At 41.6% G+C, this 14111-nt stretch overlaps 1 protein-coding gene across 1 annotated transcript; it reads right to left on the bottom strand.

Moving 5' to 3' along the window:
* Nucleotides 1-9976: 9976 nt before the first annotated feature.
* Nucleotides 9977-10591, bottom strand: LOC148561405 (uncharacterized). Its single transcript, XM_088490753.1, has 2 exons — nt 10475-10591; nt 9977-10396 (listed from the first exon to the last, which is right to left on the bottom strand). Exons 1-2 carry the CDS (start codon nt 10589-10591, stop codon nt 9977-9979), a joined length of 537 nt encoding a protein of 178 aa, XP_088346879.1.
* Nucleotides 10592-14111: the final 3520 nt, after the last annotated feature.

Below are 14111 nucleotides of genomic sequence, written 5' to 3'. Positions count from 1 at the left end.
AAGATGGAAAGAAACCAAGTTGCAGCAGTCACCACCTCATCAGTAGCTCAAGAAGAAGTGAATGCAGAGGAAGAGGGTGATCAGGAACAAGCCAACTATATTGGGAACTGACCTCGGCAAACCCATGATCCATAATCCAAAACTTACAATCCTGGCTGGTAGAACCACCCAAACTTTAGGTGGGGAAATCAACAAGATCACAGCCAAGATCACAGACGTCACAACCCCAACCACAATGCAACTCACCAACACTCTACACAGAGATCATATCAGCACCCACCCAACAATACCTCTCAACATCCATATCAAAACCAAAATGGCCCTTCTCACCCCTCCAACCTCAACCCACCATCACCATCCGAAGATAGACTCTCCAGAATTGAGACTCTACTTGAAGGAATATGCAAGGAAATCCAAGACAGTAAAATGTTCTGGGAAGAAGTGTGATCCAATATGCAGAATCAAGATGCTGCTATCAAGAAACTCGAAACATAAATTTGCTACCTATTCAAGCAAGTTCCTAGCCACAACATTTGCAGCAACACTAATTCAACCCCAAGGGAGGAGTGTCAGGCTATCACCCTCCGAAGTGGAAAGGAATTGAAGGAGACCTCCAAGAAACCACAAGAGAAGAACTCGGATGAAAAGAAAAAGGAACAAGATGAAGTTTAAGTTCCCTCTCCCAATTCACATCAAGAAGGAGAAGTGCTGAAGCCATACGTTCCAAAAGTCCCATACCCTCAGCAATTGAAGAAAAAAGGGGATGATAGCCAATTCTCAAGATTTTTAGAAATCTTCAAAAAATTACAGATTAACATACCTTTTGCTAAAGTAATAGAGAAAATGCCACTCAATGCCAAGTTCTTGAAGGAGTTGATGACCAAGAAGAGAAGCTGGAAGAACAACGAGACTGTGGTACTAACCGAAGAATGTAGTGCGATCATTCAGCATAAATTACCCCAGAAATTGAAGGATCCTGGGAGCTTCCAGATTCCTTGTATTACAGGGGAAATTACAGTGGAAAAGGCGTTATGTGATTTAGGAGCCAGCATAAATCTGATGTTGGTGATAAAAATGAGGAGGCCAAACCAACAAAAATGGCTCTACAACTGGCAGACCGATCATTCAAGTTTCCCCACGAAATAGTAGAAGACTTGTTGGTGAAGGTAGGAGACTTTATCTTCCCAACAAACTTTGTAGTGTGGGATATGGAGGAAGGAGCCAAGACCTCTATCATCCTGGGGAGACCATTCCTAGCCACTGCTGGAGCTATCATCGATGTCCAAAAGGGTGAACTTACCCTTAGACTATATAATGAAAAAATGATATTCAATGTGTTCAAGGCTATGAGTTACCCACAAGACTCATTGGGAGAATGTATGAGGTTGGATTCACTGGAAGATGTAGTACAAGAGAATTTTGAAGAGGAAGAACTTGAGGGTTTAACAGAAGAAGAGGAATTAGCATCAAGCGAAGAGGCTGCAACAGCTGAGGTTTATGTTCAGGGCACACTAGAGGAGAAAAATGAAAGAAAAGAGGCACCCAAACTTGAACTAAAGGCACTGCCGCCCACTCTCAAATATGCATATTTAGGAGAGAATGAAAGTTATCCAGTGATCATAAACTCAGCCTTCAGCCAAGAACAAGAGGAGGAACTACTCCAAGTATTGCAAAAGCATAAGGATGCCATTGGATGGACCCTCGCTGACTTGAAGGGAATCAGTTTGGCCATATGCATGCATAAGATACTGTTGGAAGATGATGCCAGACCCTCCATTCAACCCCAGAGGAGGCTGAATCCAGCCATGAAAGAAGTGGTACAGAAGGAAGTCATGAAGCTGTGGTAGGGAGGGGTAATCTACCCAATTTCGGATAGCCCATGGGTCAGCGCCGTCCAAGTGGTCCCCAAGAAAGGAGGAATCACTGTAGTACCCAATGAAAGGAACGAACTCATCCGTACAAGAACAGTCACAGGATGGAGGATGTGCATTGACTACAGAAAACTCAATGAAGCTACAAGAAAAGACCACTTCACACTCCCCTTCATGGATCAGATGCTGGAAAGACTTGCAGGACACACATATTATTGTTTTTTAGATGGTTATTCAGGATATAATCAAATAGTGGTTGATCGAAGAGACTAGGAGAAAATGTCATTTACTTGCCCATATGGAGTGTTTGCATACAGGCGCATGCCATTTGGGCTATGTAATGCCCCTGCAAGGTTTCAACGCTGCATGCTTTCTATCTTCTCAGATATGATAGAGAAATTCTTTGAAGTCTTTATGGATGACTTTTCAGTATTCGGGGATTCCTTTCCTAATTGCCTAAATCACCTTGCCTTGGTATTAAAAAGATGTCAAGAGACCAATCTGGTCTTGAATTGGGAAAAATGCCACTTTATGGTGACGGAAGGAATAGTCCTTGGACATAAAGTTTTTAACCAAGGCATTGAGGTAGACAGAGCTAAGGTGGAACTCATTGAAAAATTACCCCCACCAAGTGATGTCAAGGCAATTAGGGGCTTTTTAGGGCATGCTGGCTTTTACAGAAGATTTATTAAAGCTTTTTCAAAGATAGCCAAGCCCTTAAGCAATCTCCTTTTATCTGATATACCATTTATCTTTGATGAGAAGTACATGCTAGCATTCAAAAACTTGAAAAAGAAATTGTCCTCAGCCCCTATCATTACCCCTCCTGATTGGAACTTACCATTCGAACTGATGTGTGATGCATCTGATTTCGTAGTTGGGGCAGTGTTAGGACAAAGGAAAGATAATTTGGTTCATGTCATATACTATGCCAGCAAGGTCCTCAATGACACTCAAAGAAATTATACCACTACTGAAAAGGAATTACTGACAATAGTTTTTGCATTTGACAAGTTTAGATCATACCTCATTGGTTCCAAAGTGATTGTTTTCACAGATTACACAGCACTTAAATATTTGTTTGCCACACAGAAATCAAAACTAAGACTGATAAGATGGATCTTGTTGTTGCAGGAATTTAATATTGAGATTAGAGACAAGAAAGGAGTGGAGAATAAGGTAGCAGATCACCTATTCAAAATCCCTCATGATAAAGGTGAAACACATGAAGCAAGTGCAAATGAGTTCTTTCCAGATGAGCTGTTAATGATGGTTCACAGAGCACCCTAGTTTGCAGACATTGCCAATTTCAAGGCAACTGGGGATTTGCCTCCAGAGATCAATAAATATCAAAAAAGAAAACTCATTAATGATGCTAAATATTTCATCTGGGATGAGCCATACTTCTTCAAGTAGTGTTCGGATGGAATCCTTAGAAGATGCATTTCAGAGGAAGAGGGACGAGAGGTCTTATGGAACTGCCATGGCTCGTGCTATGGAGGCCACTTTAAAGGGGAAAGAACTATAGCCAAGGTGCTACAAAGTGGATTTTTTTGGCCCACCTTTTTCAAGGATGCCAAAGAACTAGTGAAGAAATGCAATGAATGCCAAAGAGCTGGAAACTTACCCAAAAGAAATTAGATGCCAAAGAATTTCATTGTAGAGCTGGAACTATTTGATGTGTGGGGAATCGATTTCACGGGTCCCTTTCCAACCTCATATTCAAACAAATATATCTTGGTGGCGGTGGATTACGTATCCAAGTGGGTAGAAGCTATTGCAACCCCAACAAATGACAACAAGGTGGACATGAATTTCCTCAGAAAGAATGTCTTTAGCCGGTTCGGAGTCCCACGAGCTCTCATCAGTGATGGAGGGAGCCATTTTTGCAACAGACCACTAGAAGCTCTTCTCCTAAGATACAGGGTAAAACACAAGGTTGCCACACCTTACCACCCCCAAACAAGTGGGCAAACTGAGATATCCAACATGGAGCTAGAAAAGAACCTGGAAAAGACTGTGGGAGCATCAAGAAATGACTGGTCAAAGAAGCTAGATGATGCTCTTTGGGCATACAGGACAGCATTCAAAACGCCAATTGGGATGTCCCCATATTAACTGGTGTATGGAAAGGCCTGTCATTTACCATTGGAGCTGGAACACAAAGCCCTCTGGGCTCTCAAGCTACTAAATTTTGACAGCATTGCAGCTGGTGAAAAAAAGAGTCTTGCAGCTGCAGGAACTGGAGGAGTTTAGATCTCAAGCCTATGAAAACGCCAAGATCTATAAGGAAAACGTGAAGAGAAGGCACGACCTCAATCTGACACCCAGGAGCTTTGAAAAAGGACAGCAAGTTCTCCTCTACAACTCCAAATTGAGACTTTTCCTTGGGAAACTCAAATCAAGGTGGTCCGGACCCTTTCTTGTCACAAAGGTCTCACCTTATGGACACATAGAGATCATGGAGGAAAGCTCAAAGAGGACTTTCACTGTGAACGGACAAAGGCTCAAACACTACATGGGCAACATGGGGGAGAGCCCTAAAATGAAGTATCATCTCAACCAATGGAGAAATCGTCGAGCTAGCGACGCTAAAAGAGTGCTTCGTTGGGAGGCAACCCAACCTAAGGTAGTTTTCTTTTCATAATTATTTAAATAAAGGTTACAAGTAGTTCTCCCTGTATTGTGAGGAGCTAAGTTTGATGTTGCACACCAAAACAATCCAAGGGTGAATGTGTAATTCTAAGTTTGGTGTTCCACCAAAGATTTCAGTTAGAATCATACTACACCCCTTCAATGACAAGTTACTAGCTCCAACCAATCAGTGAAAGTACTTAACAATAGTTTAGTTTCTAGTTCATAGTCATTTTCTTAATAAAAGCACGTGAGGTTCTCTGCATGTATTCGATCTGTTGCATTAGGCAAGGAACTAAGTTTGGTGTTCACACACCAAATTAAGTTCAGAAATTCACAAGCATACATGCATGCTAACTATTTCTCAAGTGCTTTGGGAACAACAAACTTCTAATAACTTTGCAGGAACTCAATCAAGCTCTTGGAAAAACAATGCACCATCATCCAAGGAGACAAAGAAGGATGCAAAAGCTATGGATGATGACAACAAAGGGAGAGATAGAAGTTACCACCAGGAGGTTGTGTTGTTACTTAATTCCATCTGCTGTGGAATGTTTAAATTGGAAGTCTGAATGTGCCCCTATTGATAGTATTCTTTAGCTTAAGTCACTAGAATTTAGTGTTTGTTTTCTTTGCTTTTGTCATATGTGTGCTTGGTGCACGAAATTACAATCACACTTTTGTAACTCCGCACAACTAACCAGCAAGTGCACCGGGTCGTCCAAGTAATACCTTACGTGAGTAAGGGTCGATCCCACGGAGATTGTCGGCTTGAAGCTAGCTATGGTTATCTTGTAACTCTTAGTCAGGATATCCATAATTCTCAGATTTAATTGTAAAAAGTAAAAGAACATGAAATAAATACTTGTTATGTAGTAATGAAGAACAGATTGAGGCTTTGGAGATGCTTTGTCTTCTGAACCTCTGCTTTCCTACTGTCTTCTTCTTCATGCACGCAAGACTCCTTCCATGGCAAGCTTTATGTTGGGCATCACCGTTGTCAATGGCTACATCCCGTCCTCTCAGTGAAAATGTTCCAAATGCACTGTCACCGCACGGCTAATCATCTGTCGGTTCTCGATCATGTCGGAATAGGATCCATTGATCCTTTTGCGTCTGTCACACGCCCAACAATCGCGAGTTTGAAGCTCGTCACAGCCATCCCTTCCCTGATCCTACTCAGAATACCACAGACAAGGTTTAGACGTTCCGGATCTCAGGAATGGCCGCCAATAATTCTAGCTTATACCATGAAGACTCTGATCTGAATCATGAGGCTAAGAGATATGCATTCAATCTAAGGTAGAACGGAGGTGGTTGTCAGGCATGCGTTCATAGGTGACAATGATGATGAGTGTCACGGATCATCACATTCATTAGGTTGAAGTACGAATGAATATCTTAGAATAGAAGCAAGCGTGATAGAATGGAAAATAGTAGTAATTGCATTAATTCATGAAGAACAACAGAGCTCCTCACCCCCAACAATGGGGTTTAGAAACTCATACCGTAGAAGATACAATATGAAACATGTAGAATGTCATGAGGTACAAGATGAATCACTGAAAGTAGTATTTATAGTAAACTAGTGACCTAGGGTTACAAAAATGAGTAAGCTAGGGTGTTTATTGTAAAAATCCACTTCCGGGGCCCACTTGGTGTGTGCTTGGGCTGAGCATTGAAGCTTTCATGTGTAGAGACATTTCCTGGAGTTAAACACCAGTTTTTATGCCAGTTTGGGCGTTTAACTCCAGCTTTTGTGCCAGTTCTAGAGTTAAACGCCAGAATTCTTGAGCTGACTTAGAACGCCTGTTTGGGCCATCAAATCTTGGGCAAAGTATGAACTATTATATATTGCTGGAAAGCCCAGGATGTCTACATTCCAACGCAATTGAGAGCGCACCAATTGGGCTTCTTTAGCTCCAGAAAATCCACTTTGAGTGCAGGGAGGTCAGAATCCAACAGCATCTGCAGTCCTTTTTCAGCCTCTGAATCAGATTTTTGCTCAGGTCCCTCAATTTTAGCTAGAAAATACCTGAAATCATAGAAAAACACACAAACTCATAGTAAAGTCCAGAAAAGTGATTTTTATTTAAAAACTAATAAAAACATAATAAATACTAACTAAAATATACTAAAAACATACTAAAAACAATGCCAAAAAGCGTATGAATTATCCACTCATCAGTGCTAGTCTAAGTTCCCTGCTTTTAATTTCATCCTGCTTAAATGTATGCTTGTTCTTTAAGCTAAATAAAAGAAAAGGTTATGAAAAACCATAGTGGGATTCATCTTGTGGATTAAGTTCTTAATGTTTGTGGTGTAGTAATTGGTTAGCTAAGTTGGTCCACCAACAAGGTATACAGGAAACTACATGTTCTGAATCCTATGCTTGAAGCACATCCTATGAGACTAGTTAAAAAACAAAATAAGGTCCCAATAAGGAAAAAAAAGAACGGTGAAAGTTGGAAAAAGGAAAGAAAAAGAATAAGAAATAAGGCTAGGCACCAAGGGTTTAAATCTTGAGGGATGTGTCTGTGGTGTTCCTATGCCAAGGATCTGCTTGGATGAATAAGTTCTCAGGAGTGCTTCATCACTTGATAACTTGTGGTAACTAACCCGGGATTATCAACTGAAAATCCACTATCAAGAGCAACCTTGCCACAGAACACTTAGTAACCCAAAGAGGTACTGGACACCAAGGCCTCAAGGAAAGAAAATAACAAACCATATGCCTGTGGTGTGCATGTTTGGGGGAGAGAGACTTGAGGGAGTAAGTCTTTAGGGGTGTTTCAACACCTAGCACCTTGAACCAACTGGTTCGGGAGTGTTGGCTGAAAGCTTATTTTAAAGAGTTGCCCACTCACAAAGCACTTAGCCTAAGAATACAATAAACCCTGAAAAGAAGGGGGAGATCAAGGAATAAAGATCTCATAGGATGCAATCAAGCAAGTATTCAAGAGCATGATAAGGACCTGAAAACCAGTAAAGGAATGAACCTAAGTTGCTATGCATGAAACCCTATAAACCAAGAACTTTACTTTTATAATAAGAACTTGTTTCTCTTGTTCTTTCATTTATCATTCTTATGTTTCAGTACTTGCTTAGTGACAAGCAAGCTTTAAGTTTGGTGTTGTGATGCCATGACATTTTGGCCAGTTTCACTGACCTTTTTCTTTACTATTTTAGGATAGTTTCATGCATTTTCTTAGTAAATAAGCAAGTTTTGGATGAATATACACTTAAATCTTGATTCAAGCAAACATTGTGAACTTTACATGATTTCATGAGAATTATGCATGAGTTGAATGATAGTATGGATGATGCATGATCTCATGACTTAAAACAAAGCTTTGATGCACCTTGTTTGTTTGATTTCAGGACAAAGGAAGCAAAGAAGAACCACGTTATCAGTCACGTTAGCTTCACTAACGTGACCACTAACATGGAATGGGAGTGAGCTTGCAACGTTAGTGGTAAAGTAACCACCAATAACGCCTTCGAATGCCATCATAACCCACGTTAGTTGCCACGTTAGGTGCACTAACGTGGGAACTAACGTGGAAGAAAGGAGGAGCTCCAACGTTAGTGGTGAAAGTGAAGACCACTAACGTTCCAAAATGCCACACTAAGCCACGTTAATCTAATTAACGTGGGCTCTAACGTGGAGAAAAGAGGAAGTCGCAAACGTTAGTGACACTGACCTTTGTCACTAACGCTAGACCAAGCCTAAATTGCATACGTTAGTGGTCAAGGGTAACATAGAGCAATGAATGATAGGCCAATGTTAGTGACACTCACCTTTGTCACTAACGTTGGAAATGGCAAATACACCCACGTTAGTGGTCACGTTAATGCCATTAATGTGAAGCACTAAAGTAGAAGGAAGGGGTGTTCTGAAGCGTTAGTGACAAAGGTAAGTGTCACTAATGCTCTCGAGCCTTGGCATGCCCACGTTAAGGGCCACGTTAGTTATACTAACGTGGACCATTAACGTGAAAGAGAGGGACAAAGAGCAATGTTATTGGTAAAGGTGAGTGCCAATAACGTTTGCAAAGGGCTAAGAAGCTATGTTAGTGGTTATGTTAGTACCACTAACGTTGAAGTTAACGTGGATCAACTAGTTTGGAATGTTAGTGACAAAGTTATCGTCACTAACGCTCTCGAACCCAAGTTTACACTTAACGTTAACGCCACTAACGTCCTAACTAACTTCCCATCATGCCTAACTCACACTTTCTTTGCAAGCAAAGCTAAGCCCACTAAAGACTGTAACTTCTTCAACTAAAGATCAAGGGCCCATATCCAAGACTTGAAGAGCTAACTAGAAGATCTGAAGAGTAGTATATATAGGGATAGTTTTGAATTAAAATGTAGATCGGGAACTTTAGAACTACACTCTATATATTTTACTTTCTCTGCAACTTCTAGTTTTAGAATGTACTCTTCTCTATCATCTTCCATTTCCAGAGCTATGAACAACTAAACCCCTTTTTATTGGGTTAGGGAGCTCTGTTGTAATTTGATGGATCAATTATAGTTTTCATTCTTCTTCTTCTTTCTTTTCTCTTGATTTTACTAGAAAGCTTTCGATCTTAATCCAATTGGTTAGTTGTCTTGGAAAAGAAACTTTCTATAATTAGATCTCCTCTGAGCCTTGGAAAAGGGATGAGGAGATCATGCTAGAATTACTTTCTCATGTTGGACCAAATTGGGGTTTGGATAGATATAGTGACATATAATCCTACCAACACTTTGATTTGGAAATATATATGGTATAATCAGTGACCATACTTTATCTCTTCCCATGAGCAATTAAATCAAGGAATTGGGCAATTGTTCAAGCTTAGAGAGTTTGGGTTGCCAAGGAAATCAATGAATGCATTGATTGGAAAAGATATGAGAATGAACTTGATCCAGAGAATGCAACATCTCCTAAGCCCAATGAATCCCCCATTTCTGATCTTACACATTCTCTTTATTTTCTGCCATTTACTTTTCTACTCATCTCCCCAAATCCCCATTTAAGATTCTGCAATTTACTTTATGCCATTTACATTCCGCCATTTATTTCTAGCACTTACATTTTCTGTTATTTACTCTCCCGCCATTTAACTTCCTACAATTACTCAACTAGAACATTCCTCTAATTAAAGTTGCTTGACCAATCAATGCCTGTGGGATTCGACCTCACTCTATTGTGAGTTTTTACTTGAAGATAATTTGGTATACTTGCCCAAGGGAAATTTGTTGAGAGACAAGTTTCCTTGCATCAAGGGTCCCGATAGGTCGATCCTCCACTGAGAGAAGGGTCGGGAGGCCATCAGTAGACTCAGTTATGTTGCTGGGGCATTGTGGAAATTGGTGTTTTCCTTGAACTTCCTACATTTCTTTACGAACTCTTGGGAGTCTAACATCATTGAGGGCCAAAAGTAGCCGGCCCTGACAAGATTCCGGGCTAAGGCCCTCCCTTAGACGTGGTGGCCGCAACACCACTCGTGGACTTCTGTTAATACGTAGTTCATTTGTTCGGGACGTAGGCATTTCAGCAAAGGCTGGTTCAATCCCCTCTTGAACAGCTGTCCTTGGACTATAACGTATTTGGCCGCTTCCTTCCTTAGCGACTTCGTAACCTTGTCGTTATCAGGGAGCTTTCCTTTTTCCAGAAAAACGGTGACTGGATCCATCCATGAGGGGATGTCGGCTGTTTGGGTTAAATGCAGCATGACCGTTAGTTCTTTCAGTAAACCTTGTATTAAGGATTGGTTCCCCGCTTCTCGCTTCATACTAGCAAGTTTTGACAGGAGGTCAGCTCGGGTGTTCCTCTCTCTGGGGACGTGTTGCACCACGACCTCATCGAATTCTTTGCTTAGCCTTTTGACCCTTTCCAGCTATTTTTGCAGTAGGGAGTCCCTCGCTTGATACGTCCCATTAATTTAGGAGGTGACGACCTGGGAGTCGCTGCACACCTCCACCCTAGTTGCTCCGACTTCCTTTGCTAAGAGTATCCCACCGACGAAGGCTTCGTATTCTGCTTGGTTGTTGGATATGGGGAACTCGAACTTAATGGACTGCTCATATACCATTCCAGTCAGGCTCTCTAGGATTATTCCCGTTCCTCCAAACTTCTGGTAGGAAGCTACGTCCACATGGAGTTTTCACCGCGTGTTCGGAATTTCGTGTGGGTCTCCCGTCACTTTTACTAAGAAATCAGCCATTGCCTGGGCCTTGATTGCATGTCTAGGTTCGTACTGTAGGTCATACTGAGATAGTTCGATTGCCCAGGTCATCGTCTTTCCCGCGAGGTCGGGCTTCTGCAAGACTTGGCAAATCGCGTGATCCGTTCTGACGATTATTCGGTGTCCTTGGAAGTATTGCCGCATCCTTCGGGACAAGGTTAAGAGCGTATATGCTAGCTTTTCCAATTTAATGTACCTCAACTCGGCCCCTTGTGGCGCTTTACTAACAAAGTAGATCGGCTGTTGGGCTTTCCCCTCTTCTCATACCAAGACGGCCACCAAGGCCTTGTCTGTTACTGCCAAATACAAGAATAGTGTCTCACCCTCCTTGGGTTTGCTGAGGACTAGAGGTGCCGAGAGTACTCTCTTGAAGTGGTTGAAGGCCTCCTCAAACGCCGGGGTCCCCTCGAAAACTATTCCTTTTTTCATCAAGTTGAAAAATGGGAGGGCTCTGGCCACTGATGCACCGAGAAACCAGGACAGGGCCGTGAGTCTTCCAGCCAGTCTCTGCACGTCCTTGATGCATCCCGGGCTCGTCATTCGCAGGATCGCTTCCCACTTCTCAGTGTTGGATTCGACCCCCCTCTGGGTTATCATGAAACCCAAGAACTTCCCGGCCTCCGTAGCGAAAGCACACTTAAAGGGATTACGCCTCATATTGTGTCGCCGATGGGATGCGAACACGGTCTCTAGGTCGGTCACGAGCTCCTCTGAATGGGTGATCTTCACCAGTATGTCGTCCACGTACACTTCTAACGACCTCCAGATAAGGTTGCCTAGAACTTTATTCATCAGCCTTTGATAAGTAGCTCCTGCTTTCTTTAGTCCAAACGGCATTACCCTATAGCAATATGTGCCTCCTGGCGTTATGAACGCCATTTTCTCCTCGTTTGGCCTATTGATATGTAAAATTAAAATTTCACATATTAACTACCGGCAAGTATGCCAGGTCGTATCAAGTAATAAAAATCACTTAGGGTGAGATCGATCCCACGAGGATTAGTAGATTAAGCAATTTTAGTTAAATGGTGTTCTAGTTAGGCGGATAATTTGTAATTTCTTGATATATTCAGCATGGAATTAAAGTGCAAAAATATAGATGACAGGAAATTTAAATGACTGAAAGTAAAAGAGAATGAATTAAATGACTGGAAGTGTAAATAGCAGAAACTTAAAGTGCAAGAAAGAAGAACTGAAATGTAAATAGCAGAAATGTAAATTGCAAGAACGTAAAACCTAGAATGTAAATGATTAGAATTCTAAATTGCCAAAATGAAACACGGAAATTGGGTGTTGGGAGAAACTAAAAAGAAATTGTAGTGAGACTCTGTGATGGGTGAGATCACTAGGGATCAGAGATGTTGATTTCTCATGAATTAATGTTGATCACTTCCTTCTCAATCATGTGAACAGATTTATGGCGGATTGTGAATAATTGGATCCCAATCTCTTGGTGATTCAATTTCTCTTGTCACAAACAATAGCCAATCTCTTGATCTAATTGCTCATAAGAACAGGAGAAGATCAATTTCTAAGCCCAAATGCCACACAACTCTCGAGATTTCAATTCAGGGAGGTTACATCTCACATACCAACCTAGAATGTATCAATCAGGAGAATTATGAGAGGATAAATCCCAAACTGAATTCTATGACTTCTTTCTCAAGTTCATCACACAATTCAAATAGATTTAATCCCTCACTCGATGGTAATTGAATCTATGAAGCACAAGAGTTTCCTCTGAGATGGATCACTTGAATTAAGAAGAAAAGAAGAATTATCAATTCATTAAAACCAACAGAGCTCCTCCCCCTAGTAAAAATGGGGTTTAGTGACTCATAGCTCCAAGTACAAATTGAAATTCAAAACTGGAAATTAAAATAAGCATAGAGACAAAAGAGGAAAAGAAAGCTTCTGATAAAAGTAAGATTGAGAGAGTGATAAAAAATCTAAGTGCAAAAAGTAAAATTCAAAAAGTGTAAAAGTACAAAAGAGATCTAAAAGAAAAAGAAGTAAAAAGAAGATCCAGAAGAAGTCCTCTGTGATTCAAGATGCCCCCTATTTATACTGGTTAAGTGGTTTCTTCAGGTGTACTTGCAAGCTGCTCAAAGTGGGCTTTTAGTTGATATGGTGTGGATGCTCCCAGTAGAACGTAGTGTTCTTGAGGAGAGCGTAGTGCTCGTGCATCCACACATACGCGTCTCCCATGCATGCGCGTCTTCACTATCTTCAGTACTTGTCACGCGTACGCATCACATACGCCTACGCGTCCTCTGTAGCGCTCTCCATGAGAGCGTAGTGCTCGCGCCAAGAGAGCTCTCCCATGAATATGCATCATTCACGCGTACGCGTTGATTTCAAAATGTCACTTCCATGCTGCCGCTCTATCCACACGTTTGCATGACCCTTCACAAATGCTACTTCCACACGTACGCATCGCTAGCCAAATTTAAATCCAACTTTAAAGGTTATCACAGGCCCTCTTCAATGGAGAATGCAGCACTCTTGGGTGAAGAGCGTAGATCCCTCCCACGCGTACGCGTCGTCCACGCGTACGCGTGACCTTTTGAAGATGCTACTTACACGCGTACGCATCACCCTCGCGTACGCGTCGCTAGTCAAATTTTCTTGGATGGAGAACGTAGCACTCTTTGAAAGAGAGAGCGTAGTGCCAAGGGTTGTGCTGTAGGGGAATGTAGCATTCTTCAAGGAAGCGTAGCGCTAAGATATTGTGCTCTTCTCCCCTATCATGATCACAAAACAAAATAGCAATATATCGAAGCTCTGCCTCTTGAGCAATTACATGAAGTTGTGCAGAAAATCACCCAGTCCTTGACATATTAGTGTACGATGGGAACTTCATTCAAGTGGTTGTTTATTTTGAATAAAATGCATGAATTTAAGCTAAAACTTACTTAAACTAATTAGCTAATTTAAAAAAAATGCGAATGCATCACCTATGCATTGGTATCTGGTTGTAACCGGAGTATGCATCCATGAAACTCAGAAAGCGATATCCCACTGCCGCGTCCACTAGAGCATCAATGTTGGAGAGGGGGAAAGAGTTTTTGGGGCACGCCTTTTTGAGGTCAGAGTAGTCTACGCACATCCTCCACTTCCCATTAGCCTTCTTAACCAGGATTATATTTTGACAACTAGGTCGAGTAGTCCAGTTCTCGGATGAACCCTGCTTCTAACAAGCTGGCCATTTGCTTGGCCACCTCATCGGCTCTCTCTTGAGACATCTTCCTTCGTCGGCTATGCGCAGAGGTTTCTTTTAATTGGAATGGGTTGAAGAATAGCTTATAATGTCTTGGTGAGTGAAGTGATTGAGTGATGGTGAGATGAACTCTGAATTATATGCTCA

Source organism: Arachis ipaensis, chromosome B6, assembly GCF_059453495.1.
Source record: "Arachis ipaensis isolate K30076 ecotype BB chromosome B6, ASM5945349v1, whole genome shotgun sequence".
Lineage (NCBI taxonomy): Eukaryota > Viridiplantae > Streptophyta > Magnoliopsida > Fabales > Fabaceae > Arachis > Arachis ipaensis.
This window is presented reverse-complemented; position numbering and strand designations above follow the sequence as displayed.

Coding starts and splice junctions, on each gene's coding strand:
- LOC148561405 (XM_088490753.1), bottom strand. CDS start 10,591: ATGGTATATGAGCAGTCCATTAAGTTCGAGTTCCCCATATCCAACAAC. Junction 10,397..10,474: donor TCGGAGCAACTAGGGTGGAG/GTGTGCAGCGAC, acceptor CTGCAAAAATAG/CTGGAAAGGGTCAAAAGGCT.